Source organism: Myotis yumanensis, unplaced genomic scaffold (genome assembly GCF_028538775.1).
Source record: "Myotis yumanensis isolate MYYU_CA2020_CCGP unplaced genomic scaffold, mMyoYum1.0.hap1 SCAF_3, whole genome shotgun sequence".
Taxonomy (NCBI): Eukaryota; Metazoa; Chordata; class Mammalia; order Chiroptera; family Vespertilionidae; genus Myotis; species Myotis yumanensis.
Genome location: NW_027223754.1, coordinates 129,866,691 through 129,879,010, shown reverse-complemented (window position 1 = coordinate 129,879,010; position 12,320 = coordinate 129,866,691). Strand labels below are relative to the sequence as shown.

At 38.2% G+C, this 12,320-nt stretch overlaps 1 protein-coding gene across 2 annotated transcripts in view; it reads left to right on the top strand.

Moving 5' to 3' along the window:
• The first annotated feature begins 2,850 nt into the window (after positions 1-2,850).
• Positions 2,851-12,320, top strand: part of CUNH12orf50 (chromosome unknown C12orf50 homolog) — a 30,441-nt gene continuing 20,971 nt past the window's right edge. The window contains exons 1-3 of one of the 2 annotated variants that reach the window (XM_070407601.1): positions 2,851-2,904; positions 5,303-5,422; positions 5,933-6,053. In XM_070407601.1, the coding sequence (XP_070263702.1) occupies positions 2,851-2,904; positions 5,303-5,422; positions 5,933-6,053 (295 nt within the window). Of the gene's footprint in view, positions 2,905-5,302; positions 5,423-5,932; positions 6,054-12,320 lie in introns of those variants that run through there. The other variant, XM_070407602.1, reaches the window with a different exon arrangement.

Genomic DNA, 12,320 nt, shown 5'->3' with positions numbered 1-12,320 from the left:
ACATCCCAAAGCCTAACGAAAACTGATTTCCCAGTAAAAACGTTAAAAAAAAAAATGCTATAATTAAAACACCTGGGGCAAAATAAATAATTACCATTTGGATTACCCCTCGATTTGAACCGTAATGTGGTCAGAATTGGTTCTGATGTTCTTTACGGAGTGCAAACCCAAACCACAGGATTACCTGCAAGCAGATTTCAATCTCAATTTTTTTTTAATGGGAATCTCGTTTATCTTAATATGAGCTCCAACAGAGTCCAAATGGCTTGAGTCGTTGTAGCCAGTCAACTGCAGAACTAAAAACAGCTTGGACTATTTCTCAAAAGAACAGTGAGGATTGGGTTGGGGCTTCACCTGATGCCGGCTGCAAGAATTTGGGACCAGAGCCTTCTTAGCATTTTATAGTCAAGAATTAGTGATATTTTTGTTCCTCCAAAGAAATCCTGGAAAGCAGCTTCCTTCATATGTCTCAAGGGGACAACAAATAACCCTCACAACTATCAACTGTCATTTCCCAAACTGCCACAGAATCTTCTAGGTCCGACATTCTATCATTTTTTGAGAAAGGATTATCTTAAAACACATTCCACTTGCTTTTTTAATAATACCAATAAAGCTAACCCATTCCTCAAGAAAGCACTCTTTATTTCCAGTGCTTTTGTTTTGTTAGTGCCTGAGGCAAAGCCTGTTGCAGAAAGGGGAGTCAAGTCAGGAGACTGCAGTAGGACCAATCCAGGCTTGGAAACTGGACTCCTACTCTAATGGGTGGTAGCTAGCAGCTTTGCCTGATTCTCAGGAGCCTAAAGAGCCATCAGGGATTACTACCTACCCCACACTTAAAGTGGTTACTGGATTACAAACTGGAAGAAAGACTTCCTTCTGTGACTGATGTGCTAGTGTTCTAACATGCACCTATCATGAAAGACACAATTTGAGTCTACCTTGACCAACACAAAATATTTACAGAATTTTTGGGCCTACCCAAAGCTGCAGAGGCAAATTTCTCATCACTTCATTACTAGGAGTAAAATTCCTCATTGATATGGTCATAGCTTTCCCTTGAAGATGAGAATGAATTTAATAATAGGAAAAAAGTGAATAAGGAAGAGAAAAAAAAAAGTAAAAAGAAAAGTTAAAAAGATAGAGATTAGAGTTCCGGGCATTTTAAAGACTACCAAAATGTATGGATCTATTTGCTGTTCTTTGCAATGACAAATTTTTTTTTTAATTCCACATTTTGGCTTTTGCTGTGTTTAATGGAATATAGTTGTCCACAACCAACTTCAAGAGGTAAAAACATTATTTTAGCCTTTCCCAGGTGTAAAATATAGATTTTTTCACAATGGCTTTAATCAGGGTGTTACATGTAATCATGCAATAATGGTGTTTGGTAACAGTAATTGCAAATAGTCCAATGCAGCTAAAACTTGTTAAGTGGAAAAGGAGTTTACCTGGAGGTAAAGGCCACTTAAATATATTTATTAGGGGTGTTTTCCCCAGTAACTTATGTGACTAAAATGGATAATTTTTTGTAGAGTTAGTAGGGCAAAGTAAAAGGCAAGATATTAGATTTTTCCATAAATCTTTGCTAATATATTTAAGGGTTCAGCCAAATATTTATTCTCTACTTCATAACTTACTTTGAATACTGCCCAGTTCTTTTTATTATACTCTCTCACTTAAAGTTATAGGCAACCAATTCTCTCTTAAATATTAGTTTCTTGTTTTATTTCCTAGATTTTTAGTCCAAAGTATTATATTCAACAAGTTCATACTAAGTTGATCTGTTTTACTTAGACAATGGGAATCCATATGTTGATCTATTACATTTCCAAATATGTGCGTTTCAATTTAAAAGTACATTTTAATCTAGTGTGATCTGTCATTTCTATGGCATCTTCTAAGTCACCTACTATGAATATTTATGTTCATTTCTGCTAGGTTCTAGTACTTTTAGTAAAGATAATAAGATGAAGAAACACTCAACTGCGGATTGAAATGTCTCATTCTACAATCAAAGTATATCACGTGGCTTTCAACACAGTCTCAAAATTTGCAAGTGGTCTGGACCCTTTCTACTTCAGGAAGAAGCGCTTTCTCCTTTTATGATGGATGAGTAATGAATGGAATATAGCTACAAGATGAATAAGTAATCCAATTTATTTTCAGGTACCTATTAAAATATTGCAATCGGAATGATTTTTTTTTCAAAATCAGTGGATAGTAGTGAGTATATATTTTAATAATTTATTATCTTAAAATATAGATAATATATTCCCCTATCTAAAACTTCAGTTTTGTTTTCAAACCATATGTAGAAATAAGGTTTAGGAAAATAGCCATTTACTCTGAAATACTTAATACTTTTGAGTTATACAATTATGAGCTAGTTTATGTTCATATTCAATCAGAACATTGAAAGAAAATATACTATTTTATTTTTACTAGCTGTTTTAGTTAATATACAAGAATTGAGTAGGAGAAATACTGCATGGTATTCAGTAAGGCAAACTAACCTACAGTTATAGGTGAGGTCATTTATGATGAGCAAACAATGGATTTGATAACAGTGAGGAAAATTCTGGAAGTTTGAGTTTGTGTGCTTACTAGCAACCACTTTCAACATTTCTGCAAAGCTAGAGAAGGTATCTTCTAATTTAAATTTCTTTAAGAAGTATCTATTGTGTAATATACTGTCAACAGGAGGTCAGTTTTAAAGGAATAATACTGATAGCCTGAAAGACTGTGGAAAAGAAATTATTTTTCCCCTTACACACTGATAGTTCTTATATTTGTATTTCTGCAATTTTTATATTAAAAAACATTGGATTAGCAGCAAGAAAGTTGCAAATGGCAGAAGTTGGGAATGACTGCTATTTCTTTTTTAATTCCACATGCATAAAGGTAAATATACAATTTATAGTACTTCACATATTAAAGATTTCTAGAATGAAGGAAGATGTGGCAATAATTTGTATTGCTGAATCAAAATTTACTATTTTTATGTAAAATATTTTATGTATTTAAACTGAAGTAAAAAATTATCATGTATTATTGATATATTGAATTTCTCTGAGGAAATCTGTGATAATTTAAAATATTTGTTTAAACTGCCCTTATATATGCCAGTTACATGCCAATGGCTCTTTTCATCTTGATGAGACACTTTGCCTATACTATGGTTCTTTGAAATATCAAATTTCTAATATGGAAACATAATATGACACATCATAATGTTTTGGTTAATGTGGTTTCAGTCATATAAATTCAAATAAATTCAGGTCATTATCAAATTTAGTTTAATAAATCAAATTGATTCCTTATTTGAAATTCATTAACCCAAGTAATGAATTTTCCCCTGTCAAAAATCTAAGTAACAACAAACCTTTATATCATGGAAAAAGGAAAAGAAGTAATATAAACAAATTAGCCAGATATTAATTAGGTTTATAAAGTTAATTGGGGGAAAATATTTAAAAGATTAGGATTAATGGATCACAATGAAACCAAATAAATGTAGAAACTCAATGTTTGGAGTTTTATGTTCATGCCAGAATGAAACCAGTGAAAGGCATGATGTATCTAGTTTAAGGTGTTTCATCTCTGCTAGGAAACCTGAATATAATCAACTTCTTTGACTGTTAGAATTAGATTCACTTCTAGTGCCTGTTACCTTATGGTTAAAAATCTATAATAATAAAAGGGTAATATGCTAATTAGACCAGACGTCTTCCAGATGTCTTTCCTGACAAAGCGGGGCTGGAGGGAAGCCAGCCTGGGTTCTGGGTGTCTGTGGGTGGCCCCAGGGAAGGCAGCCCAGGTCTTGGGTGCCGGAGGAATCAGTGCCGGCAGCCAGGGGAAGGAAGGTCTATTCTTACATGAATTTTCATGCATCAGGCCTCTACTAATAATATAATTTATGTTCTATATGGGCAGAGATTTTTGTCTGTTTCACAGTATGTCTCCAAGTACTTACACAGTGATTGATATGGTAGTAAGTTCTTAATCAATCAATAAAATGATAGCAACCACAATACAGTATCTCACATAACCTTTAAAACAATCTGTAAGGTCATATTATCCTTTTCACATATGAGGAAACTGAAGCACAAAGAAGATGAGTAATTCATTGACCATGATTATCAACAAGTAATGGAGCCAACAGTTCAAATACTGACTTATCTAGACTCTCTGTACAGTATTGTACTATGAGATTCACAGATCCACTTTTAAAAGGGTAGGAGACCAGCAATGATTCCAACACTGTGGCTCAGTGGTTGAGCATCCACCTATGAACCAGGAGGTCACAGTTCAATTTCCTGTAAGGACACATGTCTGGGTTGTGAACTTGATCCCCAGTAGGGGTTGTGCAGGAGGCAGGTAATAAATGATTCCTCTCATCATTGATGTTTCTATCTCTCTCTCCCTCTCCTTTCCTCTCTGAAATAAAAAATATATATATAGTTTTTCTTAAAAAAGGGAGTAGAGAGTGAAGACCAGAGTAAAAGGGTGGTCATAGATAAGAAACAATCATGAAATATGTGTCAAAATAGAGAAGAACTTAAAGGAATACTTTTATTGTAAGTTATCTATCTCTCTGCCTAAAATAAATTCCTTAGTTTTTGTTTTCACTATGGATCTATGTATAAAAGACAAAGAATAAAAAAATGTATAATAGCCCATTAAAATAATCCACATCTGCTTTTATTAGTATAAAAAAGTATTGGTATGTACACCTATTGGCACAATTGTTTTATCTGTGTAAAACAAGGGCATAAAGCATATTTAATGTACTATAATGTAATAATTACTTAAAATTCCATAACAATTTAAAATGTAAGCTCCATTCACTTTCCTTATATAAACACACTTAACAGTATCTTCACAGACTGAGAAAACATTATATAATAAAAAGGTTGAGTAATAGAGGACATCTCCATAAGTAGAATATGGCTGGAGAGTCTATAAAAACACACTCTGGCTTTCTTCATTACACTGTAATCAGAAATATCACTGGTCTCATATTTATTCTGAGTGAGCCATATGGATTCAATGATAATAAAAGAATAGTGTTTAATCACCGACTCGTGACATGATGTGTTATTGAATTAGATTATATTGTCAATCTCTCACTAAAAAATAGACTAATTTGTCAAATTTTAAATTGATGGCCTTATATTTGTAGTATTTTTTAAATTATAATTTGATATCATATTTTCTTTAATTAATTAGTAGCCTACTGTTATTGAACACTAATGCTAATATATTGAGTTTTCTACACTGTTTACTTTTTTTCTTTCAGGGTTCCCAGTGCCGATTTCGACACTGTGAAAAGGCCCTTGGCAGTGACACTGTGTGCTCATTATGGAGAGAGGGAAAATGTCTAAATCCACTTTGCAGATTTAGACACATGGAAATGCAGGTAGAATTACTTAGCATCATTGTTTGTTAAAAAGATTTCCCTTCAATAGTATTTATACTCTTATAAAACAATAGAACATATATATTTTTCCACTACTTAATTTTAGGCATTTTGCATTTTGCTTAATTTAAAATCATAGAAAAATGGGGGAGTATGTTTTAGGAATATTCATTGCATCTTTTATTTTTTTAAAATATATTTTTATTGATTTCAGAGAGGAAAGGAGAGGGAGAGAGAGAGAACATCAATGATGAGAGAGAATCATTAATCGGCTGCGACCAAGAATTGAACCATGACCTCCTGGTTCATAGGTCCACGCTCAACCACTGAGCCACGCCAGTTGGGCTCCATTGCATCTTTTAAAGAGCAGAGCTTAAAAACACTGAAAGCCAGGAAACACACACAGTATCCTGTATCAGTAATTGTAATAGTTTTTCTCATATTGTATTGTAGCTCATGGTATTTTTTTATCACATCTGATCATTACATTTCTCCACCTTTTTTGTTTAGCAAAACTGCAGTATTTCATGCTTCTGGGAAACTCAACCTCTTGGCTGTGTGAAGATCAGTTGTATCTTTTATCACAGCAAACCTCGAAATATCAATGGATTATTTTTGCCACCAAGTAGCAGTGAGTATATGTTTTGAATAACATAAACATAGCATACTATAATCTGGTCTTGGAGTAGCAGCAGAGAATAACACATTAAGTAAAGTATGACAAGATGAGTAATGTGGTTTAATAGCCAATGGATGATTTCGGAGGATTCTATCAAGAATCATGAGATGAAGTTAGAATGAGTCATCAAGTAGCTAACACGATAAAGGAAGTGAACAAAGCAAATTAAACTTTCTGTGACTGTGTATCTAAAGTGGATTTTACTCATCTGAAAAGTGAGATGACCACTGACCTCACTAGGTAGAAGGAAACGGTGTCTCCGCAAGCATGACACAACTGGAGCCAAGCTCAGAGGTCATAGCCTCACCGCTGTCCCCTCGAATGTGTAGGAACCCCTGATAGGTAGGAAGAGCAAGGGCATGCTCTGTTTTGCACACATCTGCTTCCAGAAGAGCAGCTATATATATGGTTCTTCCTAAGACTTCAGTGGTAGAGAAAATGCTGCAAAACCTGTAGCACAATTTAATCCAACCCAATGATACTGAGGTTCTATTATGTGGTGAACCTTGCTCTACTTTCAGGGGATTCAGAAGACGCCAGCCCCTAAAACAGTGAATGGCAAGAACCTTGCTTAAGACATTGACGGTGTCAGGTTTCCCCGATGTTGCTCTCTTGCTGTGACCATGACATGCTCCTGATGGAATAGTTCTAGAAACAAGCCTACAGGGTATCAGTCCTTGTGATGTGAAAATTTGGCTTCAGATAATCCTTGGCAAATGGATACGAGAAATTAAGTCTCCCTGTTATAGTCTTCTGGAAAATTCTCATTATTTTCATCACACATGTAATAGCTTGACCAGCCAGTGTTTCTCTTACTAAACTGTAAACATTATAAGGATGGGGATCATAACTAGTTCCCTTACCAATGCTTTACACAGTATCTAGAGCACAGATGCTCAGTAAAACTGGATGTATAGATAGATAGACGGATGGGGGATGGATGGATCACTGCTGAAAGGTAATCTACTGGGATGGTAGTTTTGCATCTACAAAGTGATTGGCCCCATTTATGTCAGTTTGTTTAGGGGGAAAAAAGCACTTCTGTGTTTTTCCTTCACTCTTACCCTACTGGCATACTCACAACACTTCTAACACCAGACGAGTGTTTGCCCCCGCTACACCAAACAATTCTCTGTGACATCAGCTGAGTATCCTACAATTCAATTTTATTTTGATGATAATCAGAATTAGCAAAGACCTCAAACAGAGGTCTTAATGAGCTAACTTTATTTTAATGTTTGTTTTTTAAAAAAATATATTTTTAGAGAAGAAGGAAGAGGAAGAGAGAGAGATAGAAACATCAACGATGAGAGAAAATCATTGATCGGCTGCCTCTTGCATGTCCCCTACTGGGGATCCAGCCAGTAACTGGGGCATGTGCCCTGATCGAAATCGAACTGTGATCTCCTGGTTCATAAGTCGATGTTCAACCACTGACCCACACTGGCCCAGAGAGTACCCCCAACTTTAGATATCAATTGCAAGTAGTAGACCCCTAGGTTACCCGCAACTTACCTGGCTACAACTTGGAGGCTCCCATGATTTCACTCCTTGAATTGAATCGCTTGCTAGAATAGCTCACAGAACTCAGAAACTCATACTTCCATTACCAGTTTATTGTATAATGAGAGGCCCAGTGCACAAAATTCGTGCATGGGAGGGGGCTTTTCTCAGCCCGGCCTGCACCTTCTTGCAATCCGGGACCACTGGCTCCTAACCGCTCGCCTGCCTGCCTGCCTGATTGCCCCTAACCACCTCTGCCTCAGCCCCACACCCGGGCGGGTGGCTTCAGCTTCACTTCTTCTGGGCCACAGCTGCAGGCGCTAGTGCCAGGGGCTGCGGGTGGGCGGCTTCTCCCAGGCCTGGCTTTGTCAGGAAGGATGTCCAGAAGATGTCCTGTTTAATCAGCATATTACCCTTTTATTAGTATAGATAGAGGATATTATAAAGGATACAGATAAACAGCTAGGTGGAGAGATACATCGGGCAAGGTCTGAAAAGGCAGGAGCACAGGAACTTCTGTTCCTGTGGGGTTGGGTTATGCCACTTTCCTGGTATGTGGACATGTTCACCAACCTTAAAGGTCTCTGAATTCTGTACTTGGGGGATTTCTTAAGGAGGCTTAAATGACTCTACTTGATCTAGTGCTCTGTTACCTCTCCGAATTTATCTCCCACAACTCTTCTACTTGCTCACTCTGCTCCAACCACCCTAGCTTCCTTGCTTTTTCCTAGAGCATGTTAGCATGCTCCTGCTTTAGGGTCTTTGCATGAAATCCTCTTCTATCACTAGCTTTATGGTTAATTCCTTTACCGTGTCAAAGCCTTAGTCAAATATAACCTTTTAATAGGTGTATTCTGGACACTCTTTTTGAAATGTAATCAGCCTTCCTACTTCCTCCCTATACATTTCCAATCTTCCTGGCCTTGCTGTACTTTATTTTTGCCATATTCCTTATAATTTTTTTCAGATACAATATAATATACTTTGTTTTCTATGTCTAATGTTTGTTGTCTGACTCCTCCCTTTAGAATGAATGTTCCGTAAGAGCCAACCTCTTCCTTTGGTTCACTGATGAATCCCAAGCACCTACTAAAGGAACTTTGAATTACCTATCACATAGTGGCCAATTCTACCCTAGAAAGTTCTGAACAGTATGTACAGAGGTGGGCAAAAGTAGGTTTGCAGTTGTGGGTTTGCAAAACATAGAGTTTATTCTTGTATTATTATTTATTCATTTTTGTATTACAACTGTAAAACTACTGTTGCCCATCTCTGTATTTGTGTTAAGCGGCCAGCTACTTTCCCTCTGTTGCAACACATTTCAGTGCTCTAGGAAAGCAGGTTCAATTCCTAGACTGAAGGAAAACTACCAAGCCGGTAGAATTATGTATTGAATTGCCATATCATCAGTTCATTTTGGAAATATTTCAATACCTCAAAAATTATAGTTTGATCTTTTGTAGACCTAATATTTCCTACAATATTTCCAGGAGCACCTATTCACCAAGGTCCATGTTAATCAAAACTGAGACCATAAATCTTCTGACCTCAAAGATTACTTTATAAAACTGTACATTTGTTGAAATCTACCTTTTTGTGTTTTAGTAAATGCATGTGATTGATAAATTTAGGGTAGGATTATGACAACAATAATAAAGTATCGATTCACATTGCATAGCTCAATTTATGTGTAATTTTTTTCAGGTTAAAATAGGATAAAATTTAGACATTTAAATGTGTAACTTGTGATAATTTCTAAGGCCTCTGGTCAATGAATTAAGACTCATCACGTGGTCCATACTAAGTGGGTGAGTTGGAGCCCCAGCAATGCTATCTAAGCCACCAGCTGTGCTCTTACAGAAGGAAGTGTTTGCCAAAAGCAATTTTTCATTAGTTGATTTGCTGTTGTATGCTGCCTTTAAACACCAACTGCAATTATCAACAGTTCTGCATTTTTTTGTCTAAAAGTATAAAACTGCCTGTCAGTCTTTTTGCAATTTAAATTTTAACCTGCTAGGAAATTTTAAAAAGTTTGGGACGCTTTTGAAAGAGACTTCATTTAAATGTTGCTAAACCAGACATTTAAAAAAGAGGCCTAATCCCTCTGGTTATCATCTACAAGTTTAAAAGAAAATAGCAGCTAAACCAAATGATAGTGCTAAGAAAACATAAATCAGCTGATATTTGCTATAATTATGAAAAGTAGTTAGGTATTTCTGAGTACATTTTATATTTTCTTTGCAAGTATGGTAGGTACTTTTTATCTCTGCCATGACATCTGTTAGAGGTTAGTGTACTCAGGATAACTGTTCGTCTTAATGAACTTTCCAAATTTTGCTAGGGGACAGTTTGTTCAAAACACAGTAGCTGACACATTAGAGCAATTATTCATCTCCTTGGTTAATTGCCATGTTATTCTATCATGAACAATTGAATGGGCTATTTGATTCTCATTTATTCTAAGTCAGTGTCTTAGAGAGATGCCTTGGCCAACTATATGGCCACTTTATTTTATTTTATTTTTTATGTTTTTATTGATTTTGGAGAGGAAGGAAGAGGGGGAGAAAGATAGTAAGTGAAATAAGCCAGTCAGAGGAAGACAAATATCACATGATCTCAATTATATGTGGAATCTAATGAACATGATGAATGGAAAAGCAAAATAGATCCAGAAACAAAAGATGTATGGAACAGGCTGACAGATCTCAGAGGGAAGAGGGATATGGGGGACTGGAAGAGATTAACCAAAGAACATATATGCATACATGCACAGCCCATGGACATAGTCAATAGTATGATGAAGGCCTGGGGTGGAACAAGGGTTGGGTGGAGGGGGCAAATGGGGGAAGTTGGGGGGCATCTGTAATACTTTCAGTAATCTACACTAATAAAAGAGAAACATGCAAATTGATGTCACTCTGCTACGCCCACCAGCCAATCAGGATAAGTATGCAAATTAACCCAACAAAATGGCAGTTAATTTGCATATGCAGGAACAGAGCAAAGACTGAAGATGACTGAAGACTGAAGACAACTGAAGACTTAAGATGACTGAAGACTGAAGAGGCTTGGCTTCTCCACTGCAGCTGGAGCGGAGAAGCCAAGCCTTGCTGCTGTGGCCGGACCAAAGGTCTGGGTCCTGGGTGCCTGAGGAAAATTGGTGCCAGTGGCCAGGGGAAGGAAGGCCTATTGCGTGAATCTTTGTGCAATGGGCCTCTAGTAATAATAATCTACACTAATAAAAGACAAACATGCAAATTGACTGTACCTTCGCTGTGCCTTAAGCCACGCCCACCAGCCAATCAGAGTGACTATATGCAAATTAACCCAACCAAGATGGCGGCCAGCAGCCACAGAGCTGGAGCAAGCAGGAGGCTTGATTGCCCCAGTGATGGAGGAAGCCAAGCTTCCCGTCTGCTGCAGCAGTCTCTGAGCTCCACTCAAGGCAACAAAGTTTCAATTATAGAAGTTAAATAAACCCCAGATACCTGCTTTTAGCCGGCCGTGGCAACAGAGCTAGAGTGAGCTGGAGGCTTGGGTTGCCCCTGGCGATGGAGGAAGCCAAGCTTCCCGCCCGCCTGCCCTGGCCAGCTCTGAGCTCCACTCAAGGCTACAAAGTTTCAATTATAGAAGGTAAATAAATCCCAGAATAAAAAAAAAAAGAAAAAAAGGAGAGGCTGGGAGCTTCCGTTGCCAGGGAGCTTGGCCAGCCTGAAAATGGCCCTCAGCCCCTCACCCAGACTGGCCAGGCACCCCAGTGGGGACCCCCTAACCCTAAAGGAAGTGTGGCCAGCCTGAACACGGCCATTAGCCCCTCACCCAGGCTGGCCAGGCACCCCAGTGGAGATCCCCACCCTGAAGGGGGTGTGACCAGCCTGCAAATACCCATCAGCCCCTCATCCAGGCTAGCCAGGCACCCCAGCGGTACCCCACCCTGATCCAGGACACCTGAAGGGTAAACCAGCTGGCCCCCACCCGTGCACCAGGCCTCTATCCTATATAATAAAAGTGTAATATGCAAATTGACCCTAATAGCAGAATGACTGGAAAAGACTGGTCACTATGACACACACTGACCACCAGGGGGCAGATGCTCAATGCAGAAGCTGTCCCCTGGTGGTCAGTGCATTCCACAGGGGGAGCTCTGCTCAGCCACAAGCCAGGCTGATGGCTGCCAGCACAGTGGTGGTGGTGGGAGCCTCTCCTGCCTCCTCAGCAGCACTAAAGATGTCTGACTGCAGCTTAGGTCTGCTCCCTGCTGGTAAGTGGACATCCCCCGAGGGCTGCCAGGCTGCCAGAGGGATGTCTGACTGCCAGCTTGGGCCTAATCCCCCAGGGAGCGGGCGTAAGCCAGCAAATGGACATCCCCCGAGGTGTCCCAGACTGCAAGAGGGCAGAGGCCGGGCTGATGGACCCACCCTGAGTGCACAAATTTTTGTGCACTGGGCCTCTAGTAATGGTAATAATGGCAGGTACTCAAATATTAGTTCTCTAGTCCTACCATTTGTTAGTTGCATCTGAGGCCTCCACAGACTTGCTTTTTGGAAAAATCTCGATTGAAATTTTAATTATGATTTTTAAAAAACAAAGTAGCATTATCAGAAATGGGAAAATCTCATTTTAGTGTTTTCAAATAATGTCCTGTATTAAGCATTTTCTATGTGGCAGCACTATTGTGGACACTTTGCATGCCTAATTTTATTACTCATTACAAAA